This window comes from Lepidochelys olivacea (assembly GCF_965140295.1).
Source record: "Lepidochelys olivacea isolate rLepOli2 genome assembly, chromosome: 9".
Lineage (NCBI taxonomy): Eukaryota > Metazoa > Chordata > Testudines > Cheloniidae > Lepidochelys > Lepidochelys olivacea.
In genome coordinates this window covers 19,424,782-19,443,232 of record NC_140419.1, presented here as the reverse complement: position 1 = coordinate 19,443,232, position 18,451 = coordinate 19,424,782, and the positions used below count along the sequence as shown (strand labels likewise).

The 18,451-nt window shown below is 39.6% G+C and overlaps 1 protein-coding gene across 14 annotated transcripts in view; it reads left to right on the top strand.

The window, feature by feature from the left end:
• LOC311525797 (uncharacterized protein) overlaps positions 1 to 6,450 on the top strand; it is a 59,312-nt gene extending 52,862 nt beyond the window's left edge. For 9 of the 14 annotated variants that reach the window (XM_084638157.1, XM_084638151.1, XM_084638154.1 and 6 more), the window contains 4 exons: positions 789 to 943; positions 2,876 to 2,953; positions 4,276 to 4,335; positions 5,329 to 6,450. In XM_084638157.1, coding sequence (XP_084494283.1) covers positions 789 to 943; positions 2,876 to 2,953; positions 4,276 to 4,335; positions 5,329 to 5,435 — 400 coding nt within the window. In that variant the 3' untranslated portion in view covers positions 5,436 to 6,450. Of the gene's footprint in view, positions 1 to 788; positions 944 to 2,875; positions 2,954 to 4,224; positions 4,337 to 5,328 lie in introns of those variants that run through there. The other 5 variants (XR_014712862.1, XR_014712863.1, XM_084638152.1 and 2 more) reach the window with 5 other exon arrangements.
• Positions 6,451 to 18,451: the final 12,001 nt, after the last annotated feature.

The window sequence follows — 18,451 nt, the reverse complement described above, 5'->3', positions numbered from 1 at the left end:
CTATGAAAGACGAATGCCTGGCACCTGTTTGCTTATGTAGTCAGGAGGACTATTTTAGGAAACAACAAGTTTATCCTTCAAAGCACCTATATTTTATAACATAAGAAAGTGTTTTTTACGGACTAAAAAGAGAAATATTGAAACTTTGTTATTGTTATTGGGATTTTTGGAGCTATTTCACGATAATTCTTTTTTAAAAATGGAGAGCTCTCAAAAATGAGGGGTGAAGAGCACTTGCTGGAGTCAGGTTTTACTGAGGCAAGTGCTGTGCAGGCCTCACCATACGGCTCTGTAAATACACCTCATTTCTGAGGTACCAGGCCATTGTTAATTCAGGGAGGGGCATCTCTTGAACATAGATGGACAACTGTATTAAACGGTGTGCTAGTATAATGTGCGCTAATGGAATTTAGGAGGAGAGGACATCACAGTCATTATCACCTGTGACTTAAGAAACATTTTTAACTCAGGTCTCCAGAAGTAAATGGCTAGTCCACTAATCCATGGAGCAGCCTCATCCATCAAGTTAGTAATGCATATAGGTGCAGGGAAAAGTCAAAAGCCACAAGCGCAATAGATACCAGGAGCAAGGCACTTCATGTTAAAGAAACAGAGAAGTATGCTGCCCTCACTGTTCTTTGGTAATAGTCAAGCACACACTGACAGACTGTTATGAACTTGATGAATTCCATCCACCCACTCGGGGAGACAGGGAGGACAGCATGGTCCTTTACCTCTGAAATCCAAGGTTCTGACTCAAATAAACTCAGTATTTATATTTTCCACAGGGTCAGAATCAGAATGTTCTGTGGCAAAATCTCACTCTGTAGATGGGAAGGAGAAAAGAGAGACCAGCAGGTAGCGGGGCTGGATATCACACTGCCAGACATTTGCATGGATTTGAAGACCACGCTGTCTGTTAAAGCTGATGGATCCCAAGGAGGTAGGCCAAATTGCCACGATATAATGTAATATTTACTAGTAATTTCCTTATTTATATATCATAGTCTTTTGATTCGACTAGTAATGCTTTGTAGATAAATGTAACTCTAATGAAAGGAATAAGAACAAATCCTATTGATAATGGTCAAGATTTCCAAAAGCTATTATTATTATTATTATTTATTATTTGTATTATGGTAACACCTAAGAGCCCAGTCCTGGATCAGGACCCCACTGTGCTAGGCACTGAACAAACACAGTTTCTGCCCTAAAGAACTTACAATTTAAGGAAAAGTGACTAATGATTTTGGACGCCCAAATTGATACACCTTAAAGGCAACTGATTTTCAATGTGCTCAATACTTTGTGAAAATGGGGGGTGTCTCAAGTTGGGCATGGAATCATTACTCCCTTTTGAAAATCTTGACCTATTACCATTTAACACCATTGTAAGAGACAACTTTATGTTCTCTGGGGAGGATATTAATGACAAAGGAATCAGCCTGCTCTGTTGTTCCTGACTAAGGCAGGAAGGGTACTGGGAGCATTCTCTTGCAAGAGGCTGTGAATCCTGAACTCGCATTGATGTTGGGTTCCCTTCATTCCTGTGACGTTTTTGAGTTAGACATGTAAGTTTAAATAGAATTATTGGGCCATTCCCCTATAGAAGTTGCTGCAAGCTATTTTGATGGTTTGAAATCCAAACTTTTGGATGTTTATTTTCCCCCAGTATGAATGTACCTGAAGCTCTTTGGCCATGAAATCAAACTGGAAATCTTAGAATCACAGGCTTTTTCTCCTGAGAGATCCAGTATTTCCTGGTTTCAATCAGGTCAGAAATATTGAGAAGAAAAGCTCTTCACATGGTATCACCTTATTCCTCCTCCTGATTCTAGCTGAAACCAATAAATACGGAGGCAGCATGAGAAACTGAAATAAATAAACAGGATTTGACTGAAATTGTTTTGAACTTCTAAAATAATTTCAGGTGCAAATCGAGTTTTGAATGATGGGTTTGGGTAAAATAGGAACTAACCCAAACAGTTTGCACATCTATAGAGAAGATATACATTGAACTCCTCATCAAGACTATCTGTTTTTGACTTTTGTAGGCTCACACTCATAAAACATCCTACTGTCTCAACTTCACCTGCATTTGCTTTTCAAAGAAAGCACTTCCTTCATGGTTCCTGTGCAACAACTTCCAGTTGCAATATAAGTGAAATTGATGGATACTTTACGGACTGTAAATTAAGGATGTTCTCATTTAGTCTCATAGGGTGAATATGGCATAAGCACCCTTGTCCTCAACTGGATAGACAAGGTCGGGGGAAGAGGATGAGGAGGCAAAGCATCCATAAAAAAAAAGATGAGAGGAGGGGTTGGGTATGGAAAAGAGGGGAAGGGAATTTTCTTTTGAAGGAATAGTATTAATACTAGTCATTTCCCCTTCCTCTCTTACTCCATTCCTCCATTAGGCCTTCCACACACACACAGGTTGGTTCTTTGCTTTCTCACTTCCTATAGATGGACTTGTCAAGGTGGTTCTAACTCAGGCATATCGCTATTTGGGTTTGATCTGAAGTTTGTGCAGATATCTCAATGACGTACATAATAAAATAAGTAATAAATTGTAACGATAATTAAGTGATGCATCATATATAAACAGCATATAAATGGAATATTTGCTGTGGTATCATAACATGGCACATGTTTTCTCTTTAATCCCCTCCCCTCATCTTCACCAAGGATCATTAGTAACTGACAAAACAGCATGTCTACTCCAGCAGGATTGTCCTAATTTCTCCTTGAATCAGACCAGCACCAAGGTATCCTGACAAGGACAGAAATATGATCATGTGGCACAGTGATATTCTCAGTTGTTTTGACAGAGACCATTATAATTGTCACATTCTTCTTTCTCCTTTCATAGAAAGTAGGCTCCCTAGCCTGAGCTGTGCAACTCCCATTCTTGAAAACAAAAAGCTGCTAACTCAGATCAATTTCCCAGGTACTAACATAATGAGATTAAAGTTGTAAATCAACATACATGCACACACAATCCCACAACCAGCTGACACAAAATACACACTTTCAAAAGAAACAAATTAGTATAAAAATGTTATAAAGAATAAGACAATGCAGATCAAATCAAACCTAACAAATACAGTTACAGGTGAATTATATTTATTAATGTCAATTCTATATAAGCAGACTTTATTCATGTCTGATCTACTAGACACTAGGGCTTTGCAAATCCTACTCATACTAGTTCCCATGTCTTTGTGAACTAAAGCTGGTAGCTGAGGTTCACCCTAGTACACAGCACTTCAGTTCTGCATGGCTTCTGGATTTGCCTGAACCCTTAAATGGCAAGTGTAACTGGTTAGCCATCTCCTGAGCATCCCCTGTGGCCTAGGATCTGCAGCACCCTGCCAGTTTCCCTATCCTCTGGGCTCCTTAAGAACAGTCCAAAAGTTAGAAGACTAAATTCCTCCGATGGGGATCTCCTTTATTAAGTCCAAGTACACTCAAAATAAAGTCTCTTTCTGCTCAGAGTCAAAATAAAATCTCTTCTGCCCAGACTCCAGCTGAGCCCAGTTCCTCTGACATGAGGATCTGTTGACTGTAGTTCTCTGTGGTTGCTCCTCCATGAGAAGTGTCACAGTCCTTCTCCCTCGGGATGTGTAGAGTCTGAAACTGGATCCAGCACCTCCTCCCCAAGGGACTGTCTCTTCCTACTCTTGGAGCAAGCAGAGAAGATGCAAGGCCTGCCCTGCCCCCTATTCCAGCATCTGGCTGTCTCCCCTGGCTATCCATAGACCTCAGATTTTCTACCTCCTGCACCCACCCTCCCCCAACTATCCATGGGCTTTTGTTTTTCTAACCCTCCCTCCCCCCAGAGGCCTCATTTAGTTGCATGATCATCTGTCACATAGCTTAATTCATTCTGTCCACCTGGAGAAGCAAGTAGGCAGAGACAACCTGTGCCTGCCGATAGTGGAGGGCAGAGTAAGGGCAGCCAGCTTCAGCAGTGCTACTGAGCATGCTCAGTCCATGTGAGTATGCTCAGTACAAGCCAAGCCGCAAATCTGGTGGGGCACATAACTCCAAATGCTCCCCCGATGTATCACCTCTGCAAGTAGGCTCTGTCAAAGGTAGGCTGAACTCTGTCTTTCCTTAAAGGGCCAGTCTCCCTGTGATAGTAAGTAAACTTGAAACAAACCCTTGCAAAACTTATTTTGTATGAAAGCAGTCCCTGTTGCCACTTGTCCCTTCCAGCCTCGTTCCCTCTTCCCAACAGAACTCAGGCACCTATATTATCTTGAACAGCCTCCAGAAGATGTGGTGGCCAGGTAGTCTGCATCATTACCCCCAAGAGGTCTCCTAAAGGTAAGGTGGTCTAGGGGCTTGTTGGGGGAAGCAGATCAGTGCAAGTAGGAGAGTGTGTGTGTGTGATGGAGTTCTGCTTCAACTTGGTTCAGCTGAGATGATGATTTTTTTTTAACAGCTGTACTCTACAGCACCACAGATGTACACGATGCTTTACATGACAGCCAAGACCCCATCCCTGCTCAAAAGAGCTTCCAGAAAACATTTTTAAAAGCACTTTAGTGTCTTAAGGAAGTTATGTTCCATGACTCTTAAGTGTCTTAGTCATTTGTGGAATTGACTTAGGCACTTTTGAAAATGTTACCCTACAACCTAAACTGAGCACAATACGAGAAAACACGAGAGGATAATAAGAACAGGAAAAGGGGAGGAATCCCCAGAATAAAGTTATGGGATTGTTTGGGTGGTACACAGCACATCAAGTAAATGCCTAGGAATTTGTTTGAACTGCTTAAAAGCTCATGGCGTTACCCCCCTTTATGGAGGCTATGAGTGCATCCCCCTCTGCGCTAACATGGAGCAGTGGCTCCACTTCCCAGCCACATTCTAGCTGACTCCTATGCATGGCTATGAATGTGCATTCTGGGGAAACCTACTTGTATCCTCACTCCCTTCTTATTCACCTAGACAAAGCTAGCCACAGTTTGGTCTTTAAATGAGTGCTTAGTGAGGTGTCAAAATGCACATATAAAAAAGAAACAGCCCCTTATTCTCTTCAGTTACACCAGTCACTCTGATTGCCTTTGTGAAAATATTTCTCCTTATCTGTGTGTGCAGTTATTATTGCGCACATTGCAGCTTGCTCTGGAAACTTAACTCCACCTGTGCCAGCATTCTGAGAAATGAACATTGGAGTGAAAAGATTCCATTCTCTTCTCTTTTACCTGATAAAAAATAATCCAAAGAAATTGAATAATTAACACTGAATGTAGCTGAACAATTGCTAAGGAGTATATTTAATAATTTTTGGTTGCTTTTTTTTTTCTATTTTAGGAACAAAACAGGGACAATTGAAGCATATTCTTCTCAAGCAGCACAATACTGTTGTGGCGAGAGCTGAAGGAAATGCATTGTTTGGATTAGAATATTTTTTTCATTAACAGGATGTTCAAAATAAACAAAATTACTTGATTCACAGTGCCTGTGGCTGTATCAGGTTAACACTGGCGTGCTTTCATACTTGAGCTCATCTTCACTAATCAATCAGAAACACACTTGCTGGCAAGAAAGGTCACATCATTAATCACACAACAGCAATGTTTTGACAAACAGGTATCTACATACAGCCAAATTTCGCTCTCAGTTACAGAGGTTTAATGTGCAACATACGGAAGATGATGGGTGCCAGAGAGAGAAAGAGATGAAGCTGCAGTGTCTCCCATAATTACACCTGTGTATACCAGGTACTGTAAACTAGAGCAGAATTTGTCCCATTCAATTAAATTAGAGATCATGATATTATGCCCTCCATATACACTTGTATCTTGGATTAAATTCAAGTTGATTGAATGAAAGGAGAATGAGATAAAATGTAATGTATAGGTGGGCACTGGCCTGATCTCTTTGGTTCAGGACCAAAGTATTACTGTTCATATTGAAGAAACACCATAGTGAGCATGATGGTGCTGATGATTGATTTAATGATACTGGAGGTATCATCTTTCAGAGGATATATATAAAAAAAGTCCTCGACTTCTTTGGTCATTGAGGATTCTATGACAAAGGCTGTTAGCCCCAGTCTCCTGACTGGATTACGTCTCAGAAAATTAGAGTTACTATTCTCATTAATAGATTGCAAGGCCAGAAGGGACCACTGTGATCATCTAGTCAGACTCCTGTATAATGAAGGCCACAGAACTTCCCCAAAGTAATTCCTAGAGCTTAGAAAAAAATTCAATCTTAATTTAAATATTACAGTAATGGAGAATCCCCACCATGACCCGGGGTAAATTGTTCCAATGGCTAATTACCCTCACTTAAATATTTATGCCTTATTTCCTGTCTGAATTTGTCGAGCTTCAGTTTTCAGCCATTCCATTCCAGCTGGATTGAAAAGCCCATTATCAAATTGAAGAGTTCATTGTAGTTACTATCCTTCTACTCCTAAAAACTCTGCGTGCCATTTCTGCACACAATGGCAATGTATTTTATCATTGGGTGAAGAGAATCCTGTATGTACAATCATTGGGATCAAAAATATTTAATAAATAAGAAATTATTATAAATATAGTTTAACTTTTCTAGGCTAAACTCCATGATCCATGTATGGCCTTCCTCCTCTTTAATTTTATCTGGCTCCAATCTATACTGCAGATGAGGAAGAGAGAAGCAGCTATGTTATGGGCTATGGAGTAGATGCTGAGGCTATGCTAAGGGAGAGGAAAACATCTGTATCTCTTCAAGTGGGCACTACCACAGCATAGGGTATTTACCAGAGTCTGTGTCAGAGTGCAGTGCAGTAATCCTCAGCTAGTGGATGGTTCCTTTTGGACTGTAGCTAGTGGTTGTAGGTTAGAAGTTAGGTTCCTTGAATGCCATGGTTGGAGCTCAGGTAGAATTAGGCAGAGAAGCAGGGAGCCATAACTGGCTCTTCTTAGGCTCTCCTCTGTTGGCTGAGCAGATCTCTGTCACCTCAGAGAATCGGGCCCCTTCTTTACTCTGGATGAAGTCCAGGTCCCATTGGGTATGTCTACACTGCACTACTCTGATTCAGGTTTCAGCCCAAGCCCCCTTCCATCCACACACAAATCAGTCTGACTCGGATCAACAAGCACTTATGACCTAGGACCCTGCTAGGGACATGGGTCAGAGCCCGAGTCCTGCTCTGACTTGGGTCTAAGCTCTGCCATTTTTCAGTGTGGATGTAGATCAAATCGCAGACCTGACTCAAAAAGCCTGCAGTAAGGAAGCATGAGCATGGCCAGACCTAGGTCTGGCAATGGAAAATTGTGGTTTACAATGCAGTGTGGATACTCAAGCATGGGCTTGGAAACACCAAGTCCACAAGCTCATATCCCAAAGATCTGGGCTGAGCATAGAGTATAGACCTACCCATTGAAGACAATGGTAAAATTCATAATGACTTCAATGGATTCATGGTTTTACCTTCAGGCTGTTGTGGTATGTGTACACTGCATTGTAAACCCAGGACTGTGAGAACTGGGCTTGTGGTCTCAGTGTTTCTAAGAGATTTTTGGTATGAAAAGAAGCACACATTACATTATCTGCAGCACATATTGTGTGGCATAACACACACATAATTGAGTTCTGGGCATCATTAGCTTAATGAAAACTGTGATTATTGGCTCAAACCTACAGGCCATTGTTGTATATGGCGAGGGGTGGAGGGGCCCGCAGTGGAGGGGGAGCAGATGACATAAGACAGAAAATAGTTCTCTAGTTAAAAATTAGTTGCCTAGGCTAAAAATATGATCAAATGAGGTCTACAGTATTTTATAAAGAGCTAAGAGATAGCAGCACTTAAAGCAGTGCAAAATTTGCATATTGTTAATTTCTATTCATGTTTTTACATGCACTTGCTTTCTGTATGCTTGTCAGTCCAATGCACTGGTACAATCCTCACATTTTCAGATCTAGGCTCTCGTCAAACTACAGCTGAAAGCGTACTAAAGATAACTGTGTTTAACCATGGTTGTTGCTAGCCATGCTTTGATGATAAATCTGGGCGAGCCACAGCAGTGTAACTATAGTGGGGACAGAGCCTTACACTATATCTTCTTTCTACATTTAAAAATAAAATTGAAAGATTATTTTTTCTCCAAGTCAGATTCAAGGATTAAATATTCCTTTAGCTGAAGCCGTAATGTAGGGAGACCCATTTTCAGTACTCTCTCTCTCTCTCCCACTCAGATGCTGGCAGCAGAGGCCAGTAGCACTATTATAGATGCTCTGCTCCATTGTACTGAGAGGGGAAGGAGAGCATCACATCACTCTGCAACTTCACCTACAGGCTGTTTGAAGAACAAACAGCAAATTAGAAGACCGAAGAAGTCCTTTAACCTTCTGACCCCTGCACAGCTCTGTTAGCTAGTAGTTTTTTTATGCATAGTGGTCAATGCTAAATCCCAGATTAGAATTTGGATATTACCTATTTAAGGGCTTGATCCTGCAGTTTGTACTCATGTGAGTAATCCTACATGCATGAGTAGTCTCACTGACTCACATGCATAGGAATTACTCATGTGAGTAAGAGTTGGGGTCTTAATGGAATCTATTCTCCCTCCAGTGCATGCATTTAAGTCTCATTTGTGCTCATGGGAGCTATGCATATTCAACAAGGGGAGAATAGATTCCCTTAATCTGATGAAATGCAAGGAATTTGATTGTCATGTTTGATTTAATGATACGTTGTTGAGGGTAGAATGGGCTGTAATGTTCAAATTATTCTATGGATTTAGCCCTTTTGTCTGTGTGAATTTTCCAGGAACAGATCATATTTTTTACATATTTGTTCTTGGTTCCAAAGTTGATTGCTGAATTTTTATACAAACAAATTTCAGCCTGGCAGCTGTTTGTGAACTTGTGCTATGACTGCTTCTTTGAGAATTCTGTGTCCCAAATAAGAAGAACTGTTGTGGTAGATGTCTCAGCCTGTATACTATAGAATTTCATGGACCCAAGTCATCACTGCATTACTCCAGTTTTATGTCATAGTAAGTTCACTGAATGGAGTTACAAGTGTAAAACTGGAGTAATGTTGTGATGGATCAGGCCCAGTGTCCATTGGTGTGGTGACTGTCCTTCCCACATACAATAATATACTGTATCTACCATGCACATTCATTGAATTTGCCAGTCTACATTTCCTGAAAGAAGCCCTTTAATGAACACTTGAAGTTCAGTGGGTTTGATGCGAATATTTGCTACGTGTTGGAATATCTACCTGTTGGAAAAGTGTAGAATATTACACAATAAATATAAGAAAACTGGTCTGGTGCTGACTCAAAAATCAATGGATGAATGGATAGGTAACCACCAATTTAGAAATGCAGGAAATCTTTGTATTATTGCTATAAAAGTGGCCCCCAGATTTTTTTTAAAAAATCCTTCTGCCAAAGAGATGGAGAGAGAGATATTAAGCCACTGGAAACAGACTAAAAATTGACACAGAGGCTGCAGTGGCTTAGTACATTTGACAGAGCAATGACCCAAAAGCAAGGCATGAACGGAGTCGCCACGTGAAGGGAGTTGCCACAGCATCACCAATGTGCAAACATTTCAGAGTTAGGGAGGTCCTTGTGGGACAGCCTACCAGACTTTGGCCTTGCCATCATTGTTCCTCCCAGCTTTAGGAAGAGAAACTTGAAGCTAGGATACCACACGTGTGGCAGGATACCAAGTTGCAGCTGACATTACTGCCTATGTGTCCATCGTCTTTCACATAGCTGTACAACACCAACCCACCAGTTGCTCCAAACAATGCTGAGAGAATGGCCTTCATTAGAACAAACAAATAAAATGGCTATATGACACTTCTATTGCAAATAAAATTTTGTGACACTTTCTGCTTCTACATACATTCTTGGAAACAAATATTTGCTAGTACAAATGTCCACAAAAAAGAGAAGGAAAGAGCTAGTGAATGCTGTTGCAGAAAAATTCTAATTAGAATCCACAAAATGTTCATGAACAATATTCCTTCCTATCTGTCTAGCTCTAGTGCGGAATACACTTTGCCTTATGCCATTACTGACTCCAGGAAACAATAAGCAATATGAAAATAGAAACAATTTGACAATTACATCACGACCACCCCTTTCAATTAGGTCCTCCATTTCTTTGGTATACTGTAAAATTTAACTCATAATTATGCTTTAATTCATTTTTGTTTATTTAACACTACAATAAGATCAAAACAGAAAGCCATCAGAATGCAAAATGCTAGCTGCATTTCCATGTTGTAAATGTTGTATTTGAGCTTTTATAACAAAATGTAGTATTTTGTACCATTCTGTTTAAAATGTATCTGGCTAAGCTCCAATACTCTTTCACTGTAAACAGGAACTTCCTTGGAGGACAAGTAATCATACTTAATGACATAAAAGATCATTAAAATAATGTTCCAAAAACATAGCAAAATTAAACATTGCAAGATTATTTTCTTCTTTGAAGTCTTTCACCAGATGGTGAAAAGTGCTGAAATCATAAGTCTGAGTGGGAAGGGAAAATGTTTCCACAATCCTTTCTTGATGCTAGTGTCAGCATGTATAATCTTTACATGTGGCTATACAAAACTGCAGCTCAGACCTTCTTGGAGTCAAGTGTTTGTGCTCAAGACAAAATTTCCATTCTGAGGTGTTCTAATGAAGCTTGTTCTGAATCTGAGGCAGGGAATTCCCTGATACATTTCAACCAGATCTATTCATAAATGAGAATAAATAAGCACATCAGCAGAAGTTATTGGGGTAATTTGGAAACTTACTGACCTATTTTCAGACACCATATAAAGGAAGAGCTATGTCATTAAATTAGTGCACTATAATTTTATTTTGATACAGGAATAGAGTTCATATTTTATCAAAAAAGATACCCTGATGCATCTGTGACTTGAAGATGTGTGGTTAAATATTTAAATGAAAGAGGGTCTAATGGCTTCCTTAGAAGAAAGAGCTTATGCACCTAATGAGGAATAGAAAAAAGAATGTGCCAGTTGCTGTACAGTGTGAAGTGACCACAAAGCAAAAGTGAATTTGTATCTCTTAGCACTGTTCACATTCTTATTTGACGAATTCTACAAAGTTGGCTTCCATAATATTCCATGGACTGTTTTTGTGGACTGTCTGGTGGAAAATTTTGATGAATTTAGCATGATTTTGTAGCAGAAGTGGACAAAAATTAATAGCAATTAAAAAAAATAGACTACATTGTGGGTAAATGTTCCCTAGTGCAAGTTATACGGTATGGATGGGATTTTTAAAAGCTGTCAGCTTTGGCTTAACTCTGTTCTTATTGAAGCCAATGGAAATTTCAGCATTGGCTTCAGCTGGAGCAGAGTTAAGCCAACACTGAGTTCTTTTGAAAATTCAACCTCACTTCTTCAAACTTTCTGACTTTAACATTTTAGGACTCTAAAGGCCATATTGTTCCTTATGTGGCCTATTGTACATGTGGCTCATTGTGCTCATGGCATTTCCTATCAATTCTTTCTGCTAAGATTGGGTTTTCTTACTATTAAAGTAATAAATCCCTGCCCTAATAGCCACATCTGGATCTTGAAGGAACCACAGGACTCACAAGATTATGAGCTTGGAGGCTCTGAGCATAGAATCATAGAATATCAGGGTTGGAAGGGACCTCAGGAGGTCATCTAGTCCAACCCCCTGCTCAAAGCAGGACCAATCCCCAATTTTTGCCCCAGATCCCAAATGACCCCCTCAAGGATTGAACTCACAACCCTGGGTTTAGTTAGGCCAATTCTCAAACCACTGAGCTATCCCTCCCCCCATCTGCAGGGCTCCCAATTTCTAACCTCCCCCTGGCAGCATCACTCCTTTAGGAAGCCAAAGACTCCTTTATTGACTAACCTATGCATGGGAGTTCTTGTTCTGAGCTGAAGCTGTTATGAACTTGTAATCACAGACTGGTCTGAAGACTAGCTGCTATCTGAGCCCTTGCTGGAGTTGGGGTGTGTGTGTGTGAGAGAGAGAGACCGACCTCCGGTAAGCTTATTAACAGGTTCTTTTATTGTTTTTAATATGTTTTCTATGTAGTGCCTTAAGAATAAACCTTAAAAATAAATGTGTTTGCTTAGAAAGAGTTGTGTGTTAACCTATAACTGTGGGTAATTACACTGTTTATAGCCTCTGAAGAGAGACCCCAAAAATATGGATGCTGGCCAGTTTAGTCAGTCTGGCTGGCTGGGAATAACAGAGTAGGCAGGGAACTGAGCAGCCTGAAAAAATCCTGGAGGAGGAAAAGAGACATGGGTCTCCACCCAAGAGAGGTGATGGCTGGGAGCCAAAAGCCTAAAAGTGGGTGCCCTTGATTGACCAAAGAAAGGGAATACAGGTGCAGTTGCCCTGAACTGTGACTATGGATGAGAATTATGGTACCTCAGCAACACTTCCAAGCCACCCTGGACTGGATCTGTTGGTTTTCACAGCTTCTGTGACCAACAGCTTCTGTGACCAAGGGGATAATATGACCCTACAAATTCAGCATCCAAAAAGAAACACATTCTTTTGTAACTAATGAACTAGCAAAGGAAGATCATTTAATTCATCTCTTCACTCATTCTAGTTCAACATTTACATACTGCAAAACAAAACAGCATCTATGGTTTCTTCTTCAGTACATTACACAGCCTTTATGGTGATATATATGTAATAATCATAATGACTCCATGTAACTTCATAGAGCCTGTTTTGTGCATGACATTTCATAGCAGCATTTAACTTTTCTATATATAATTAGTAACTTACAATTACACACAATCCGCATCTACTTTCCATATATTCAGGCTAAGTGGGAGTTGGTGGTAGGGACCTTGTGAATTGGTAATGGCATAACAAAGCCTTTGACCTCTGTTACCGGTTCAAATCCGGACGTTGTCATTAGTGACCAAAAGCTTGTATCTGATTGCTGTTTATGGCCTATCTGAAACAAATTGGTGATCTCAGTCCAGTTCTTTGCAGACAGATAGCCACATCCCATACACCAATACTGCAGGTGGCAGTAATTGTCACCTTGGATGTCATTATCAACAGAGATTTCAATTGGTGTAGAACATTAACTATCACCCACCTCCTAAGGTTGGTCCATCTTCATCAGAGATAAAGCAAGCTGATGGGGTTGGGTAATGAAGCTTACTCTGGTTCTCACTGCATTATACCACTGTGACTCAGGAGACCCAGATACCTGCTCCACCACGGATTTCATGTCTGACCTTGGACAAGTCACTTCTTTTCCATGTGCGGAGGTTCTTCATCTGTAAATGGGGATAACAGCACTTCTGTACCTCACTGATGTGTTGTGAGGATAAATACATTGAAGATTGTAAGGCACTCTGATACTATAGTAATGTACCTAAATAGATTATTTATCTGTGGAACAGATCTATGTGAGAACAATCTCTAGGGCTAAACATTTCATGACTTTCCAGAGCACTACATTAAATTAAAAACTAACCAAACAACTCAGGTGGTCGTTTTAGCCAGTGTGAAGGCTTTCACATGAATTTTATTGTTTGTGATTTATGATCTTTTAATAAATATACACTGAGAAACCCTGAGGTATACATTTATTCTGGGTCTGAAGAAAGATTTCATGACAATACTTGCTTTGATACAACATACTCTTATGAACACTGTAGAACCTATTCAGGTTTTTATGAATCTACAATTATTAGAGACCACACAATCATCAGAAGGTTGATTGATGCAATACACAGTTTGAGACAAAAGACCATCTGTCATAATTAATATACATAATTTTTCTTGGGAGGGAGAGGAAAACTAGAAACAGTGTAATCTTTATTTCAACTGCAGACATATTGTAATCAAATGCTCTCCCAGCTTGGTAAGACACTAGGTAAAGACAAAGTTAAGAGCTCAGCATCTATCTGCCACCAGAGGTTGCTGTTAGGTTAGCGATTAAACTAGGAGGTTAAAAATATGAAGGAAATAAAACAAAATATTTCAATGGTTAAATTACCTAGAAATTGGAATTACAGAGGATAAAAGGAGCTCTAGAATGTCACATGTGCATGGTCGTTTCTGTGGGCTAGATTCTGCCACCCTTACTCGTAGCAAGGAGTACATTCATCTGCAAGCATTCCCTTTGATTTTGATGCTATTGGTCCTTATTTACCAAAAATGATGCCCACCCCCCAGTTATTTATTTCCAAGAATGTAAAGTGGCATCCCTAACATGAAAGCAGTTTATTGATTGCCAGGAGCAAATCCTGGCTAATTTAAGAAAATCGGAATTAAAACTTTTGAAATATATCAAGTCATGTTTATAAAACCATTATCATTCAAAACATAAGCCCTCTTCAATGCACTTCTTTCCTGTTGCCACCCTAAAATGTTTCATCAACTGCTTAAAATTAGGTCATCTTGTGATTTCAATCCTTCTCCTTTCCCACGGAATCAGAAACCAGCTGCTATTTTATTTTCATGGAGAAAATTAACTAGTGAGCTTATTTTTAATAACCAATAGCAGATGAAAGAGTGCAATGGCCTGGACAACGAAACATTTAAATCTTTGCACACGATGAGCTGCTTGTGCTAGACTGATTTCATAAACAATAGCTGGGTAGTTTGTTAACATATGAATCCCCTTGAGGTGATTTGGAGAAACTAAATGTGCTAAACTAAACACCTCATTAAAACAGTACTTCAAAAAAAAAAATCTATTTTCACATTCCAGTTTAGATTTTAAAGACGTTAGCATGAGAATATTCTGTGACACAAAATGCATTGTTGGAAACTACTACTCTTTTTTTTTTTTTGTCCTCTGTAGCATTATGGGTTTTTTTCTGCTAAAATGCACTTGAGACAGAATTGCCTTTGAAGTGTGTTCTTTGCCAAAGAAATGAAGACAACAATGCTCTTGCATCCCCAAACTATTGACTAAACTAAAGGGACAGGCCCCAAGTCTGCCCTCAATATATAGGACACATCTATTGAATTCTGAGACTCAGTGGGGCTGATCCAAAGCCCACTGAAGTCAATGGGAGTCTTTTCTGGTCTTCCACGGACTTTGGATCAGATCCAATCGGAATTGTGCCCATGTGTCTAAGGGATGATTTAAACCCATAATGTGAGTGCTAGGGACAATCTGAGGCAGCGAGTAATGGGATGAGGAAGTGGGAAATGCATCTGCACCAGCTCCACAAGAGGTATACTGGATGCCTTTCAGGAAAATATGTATTAGCCAAACACAAGTTATTGGGCTCCCTACAGGAGTAACTGGGTGAAGTGTGAGATTCAGGAGATCAGGCTTTCAGTCCAGTGAAGCCTCCATCTCTTCCCTGGGGTTGACAAGGTTTCAACAAAGCAGTCATCAGGCAGAGATGGGGCACTTCAAACACACATGCTGCATTTAAAATTCCTCACATGGGCCATTCAGTTTCCATGCTCACCTGCTAATTTTGCTGAAGAGGAACTTGTTTCCCCTGTTGGAAAATCATGGGGAGACTGCATGCTTTGTTACCCAGATGCCTTTCCCTATTCCCCTATAGCTGTCTATGGCAAATGAGTTGGTGAAAAGGCAGAGTCATGAAGGCCTGATTCTTCTATCATACATGTTTGACATCAATGTAACTCCACTGGTCGCCGTGGAATTACTCCTGATTCACACTGGTGTGAGAGAAGAATTGGGCCTGTAGGAATGAGGAAAGTTTGCCCATCCATATAAACATTATGATGCTGCCTCAGAATGTATTTTACCAGTCAGGATTTCAATATACTTTTTCAATAGCCTGGCAGGCTACCTAAGTAGTCAGTTCTGGAGAAGCAGTAGGGCTGAATAGTTATCCCGGATAATGCCCCAGAAATGTAAAACAAACAAAAAAAGGCGTGCAGATTTGCTTTTGGACTGTTTCATCTCCAAGCATCTGATTTAATCGTAAATACTATCATACCCCAAAGCCTGTGCTAAACTACAGAAATTGCAGAAAACAATTTTCTGTGGTTTCCATGGTCTTGTACAGGACTAAAGGCTGAACATTTTTTCCCTCTAACTGAATAGTTGCTTGAGTTCCTCATGCCCATTGCTGCCTGCAGTCAGTATTGCTGAGACACAAGATACAATCTCTACTTTTAGGGTCAAATTTTGCTCTCAGGTGCACCCTGTCAGGCTGTGAAAATTGGAAAAGTTATGCGTTTGAAGAGCTTATATCAGCCCTGCACTTAAAACATGATTTTCCCCTTCCCTTCTGGACAGCAAAATGAGGCACATAGCAAGCACACAAGTGATTCAGTACAGACTCATATGTAGACAAAGGCATAAGTTAGTCATGGATTGTAAACACATATATGGAAACCCCTTGTCAGAGCCATGAAATTCAAATCAAAGGGAAGAATGAAATATAAATTCTACTGCCCTGACAGTCACAAAGCTATACAGACATTTCTCTTTTGTACTTTTCTTCAAGGGCCAGAATTTCATCCTCAGCTAAAATCAGTTAAATTTGCTTGAAAAATGAGCACAAAGATCCTCCAGTGTTATTAGAACCAAGCTCAGCATATTACAACATAATTCAGGTACCATAAATAGACAGTGAGTCATTGAAAAATCAGACACATATGGTAACCTTTTACTTTCCCAAGTAAATTTTAATTTTAGAAGTGGATTCAGTTGAATACAAACAACGCCTCCCCCCAAATCCTTAATTTTCTTACTATATGTATATCATCCACAGAACAACCTAATATGTTTTATTGCCACGTGTCTGTTAAATAATAAAAAAAAAAGAGTTAAAGCATGAAAAATAACCAAATTCACTCCATGATATGAGAGGAATATATATATATATATATATATATATATATATATATATATAGACACACACACACACACACACCCCAAAACAATAAATGACTAAAGGAATAAATGCTTGCCAATTATTCAGTGGTGAATTAAATGAATGGTCCAAATGCAAGCTTTGACTGCTCTTCCTGCTCAGGATTTACACCACTAATCAACTAATGTTCAAATCCCTAATGAAGCAAAGAATTTGTCTCTAAGGCAGCAATAATTTAAGATTGCTATCAAAACGAATGCTTTTCCATTAGGCAAAATAATGATGAAATATATTCTAAAGGTATATTTGGACTTCGTTTTTTTCACCAAAGAGATTCTGACAAAGAGATTTGTCAGCTAGAAAAAAATTGATCGAGAACCCTGCTAAAACTTTACTCTTTGGCAGGGGTAAAATGTAAATAAAAAGTGACACTGTGTGTCACTTTTGTGACTATTTGTGAAAGTAATTCAAGGTCATTCATGAAAATTAGCATCTAAATGAAAGGTCAGATGTCATTGTGTAAGTCTGGTTGATTTTGAGGAACCCAAATGAAATATTTACATATTTTAGGAAAGTGCCAGTAATTGTGTACAACTTTAAATTCTGCCCAAATATATAAATAAGAACTAAATCCAAATCATATTTTGCACTGTGCTTTTCTAGGGATTATAACTGTAAACAAAATCAATCTTTATGGTCTATGATTATTTATTTGCTTATTTTTAAAATTCTCCAGCAATGTATGAGACACTTTATCCTATACAGATTCTTCTATTTGTGGAACAAACTCTCAACATTTCCTGTTTATGAAGTATTTTTAACAAATCATTTTAGTATAAGCAAATAGAAATAGATGAGTGACTTTCTTTACCACACTGCTGTCACCCTGAAATAACACAGGAGAGTTTGGAAAGACTTAACATAAAGATAGCCTTTGAAATGAAATTATTGACCCATACAGCACGGTACTAGGGGTCAAAACTCTCCTCCTTGCTCTACCATTAACATACAGTCTGACCTTGCGCAAGTCTTTTAATCTCCCTGAACCTCAGCGTTATGCATCTGTTCCTTCACTGGGGTAGGGTTTGTCTCTCTGCAGGATAGGCTGCTGGGTCCACCAAACAACCTTGTGGAATGATAGAGGATCTGCTCCTAACCTGGGAGTCAGTGGGAGACCTGGGCCATTCTCTAGAAGGCCCATGCCTCTGCAGCAATTCTGCCTTCCAGAACCCAAATAAGTCAAATTCGGAGGGATCACCCTTGCTGCAGCTGCCGCTGGAGCCACCTCAAGGTTTATAATTATTAATATGTGGGTGTGCATACCACGTGGAGCATAAGAATTGATTCCACTTAGCCTGGACATCTGGCTCACTCTGCTACTCTTGTAAAAAGTCTCATGGGATTTTTCACAAGCGTAAACTTGGGTTTGATTTTATGTCTCACCAGAAAGCTGTCACCTTCAGCAGCTTATTGACTCTTAACACTATGCTCGGGTACCTATTAGATATATTTGGAAAGAAATACCTCGACTGTACACACGTGATGGTGTCAAAGACAGAATTTCAGGTGTGTGGAAGGGTTGAAACAAAGACTCGAAAAAGAAATAGAGCAAATGATTATTCATTCATG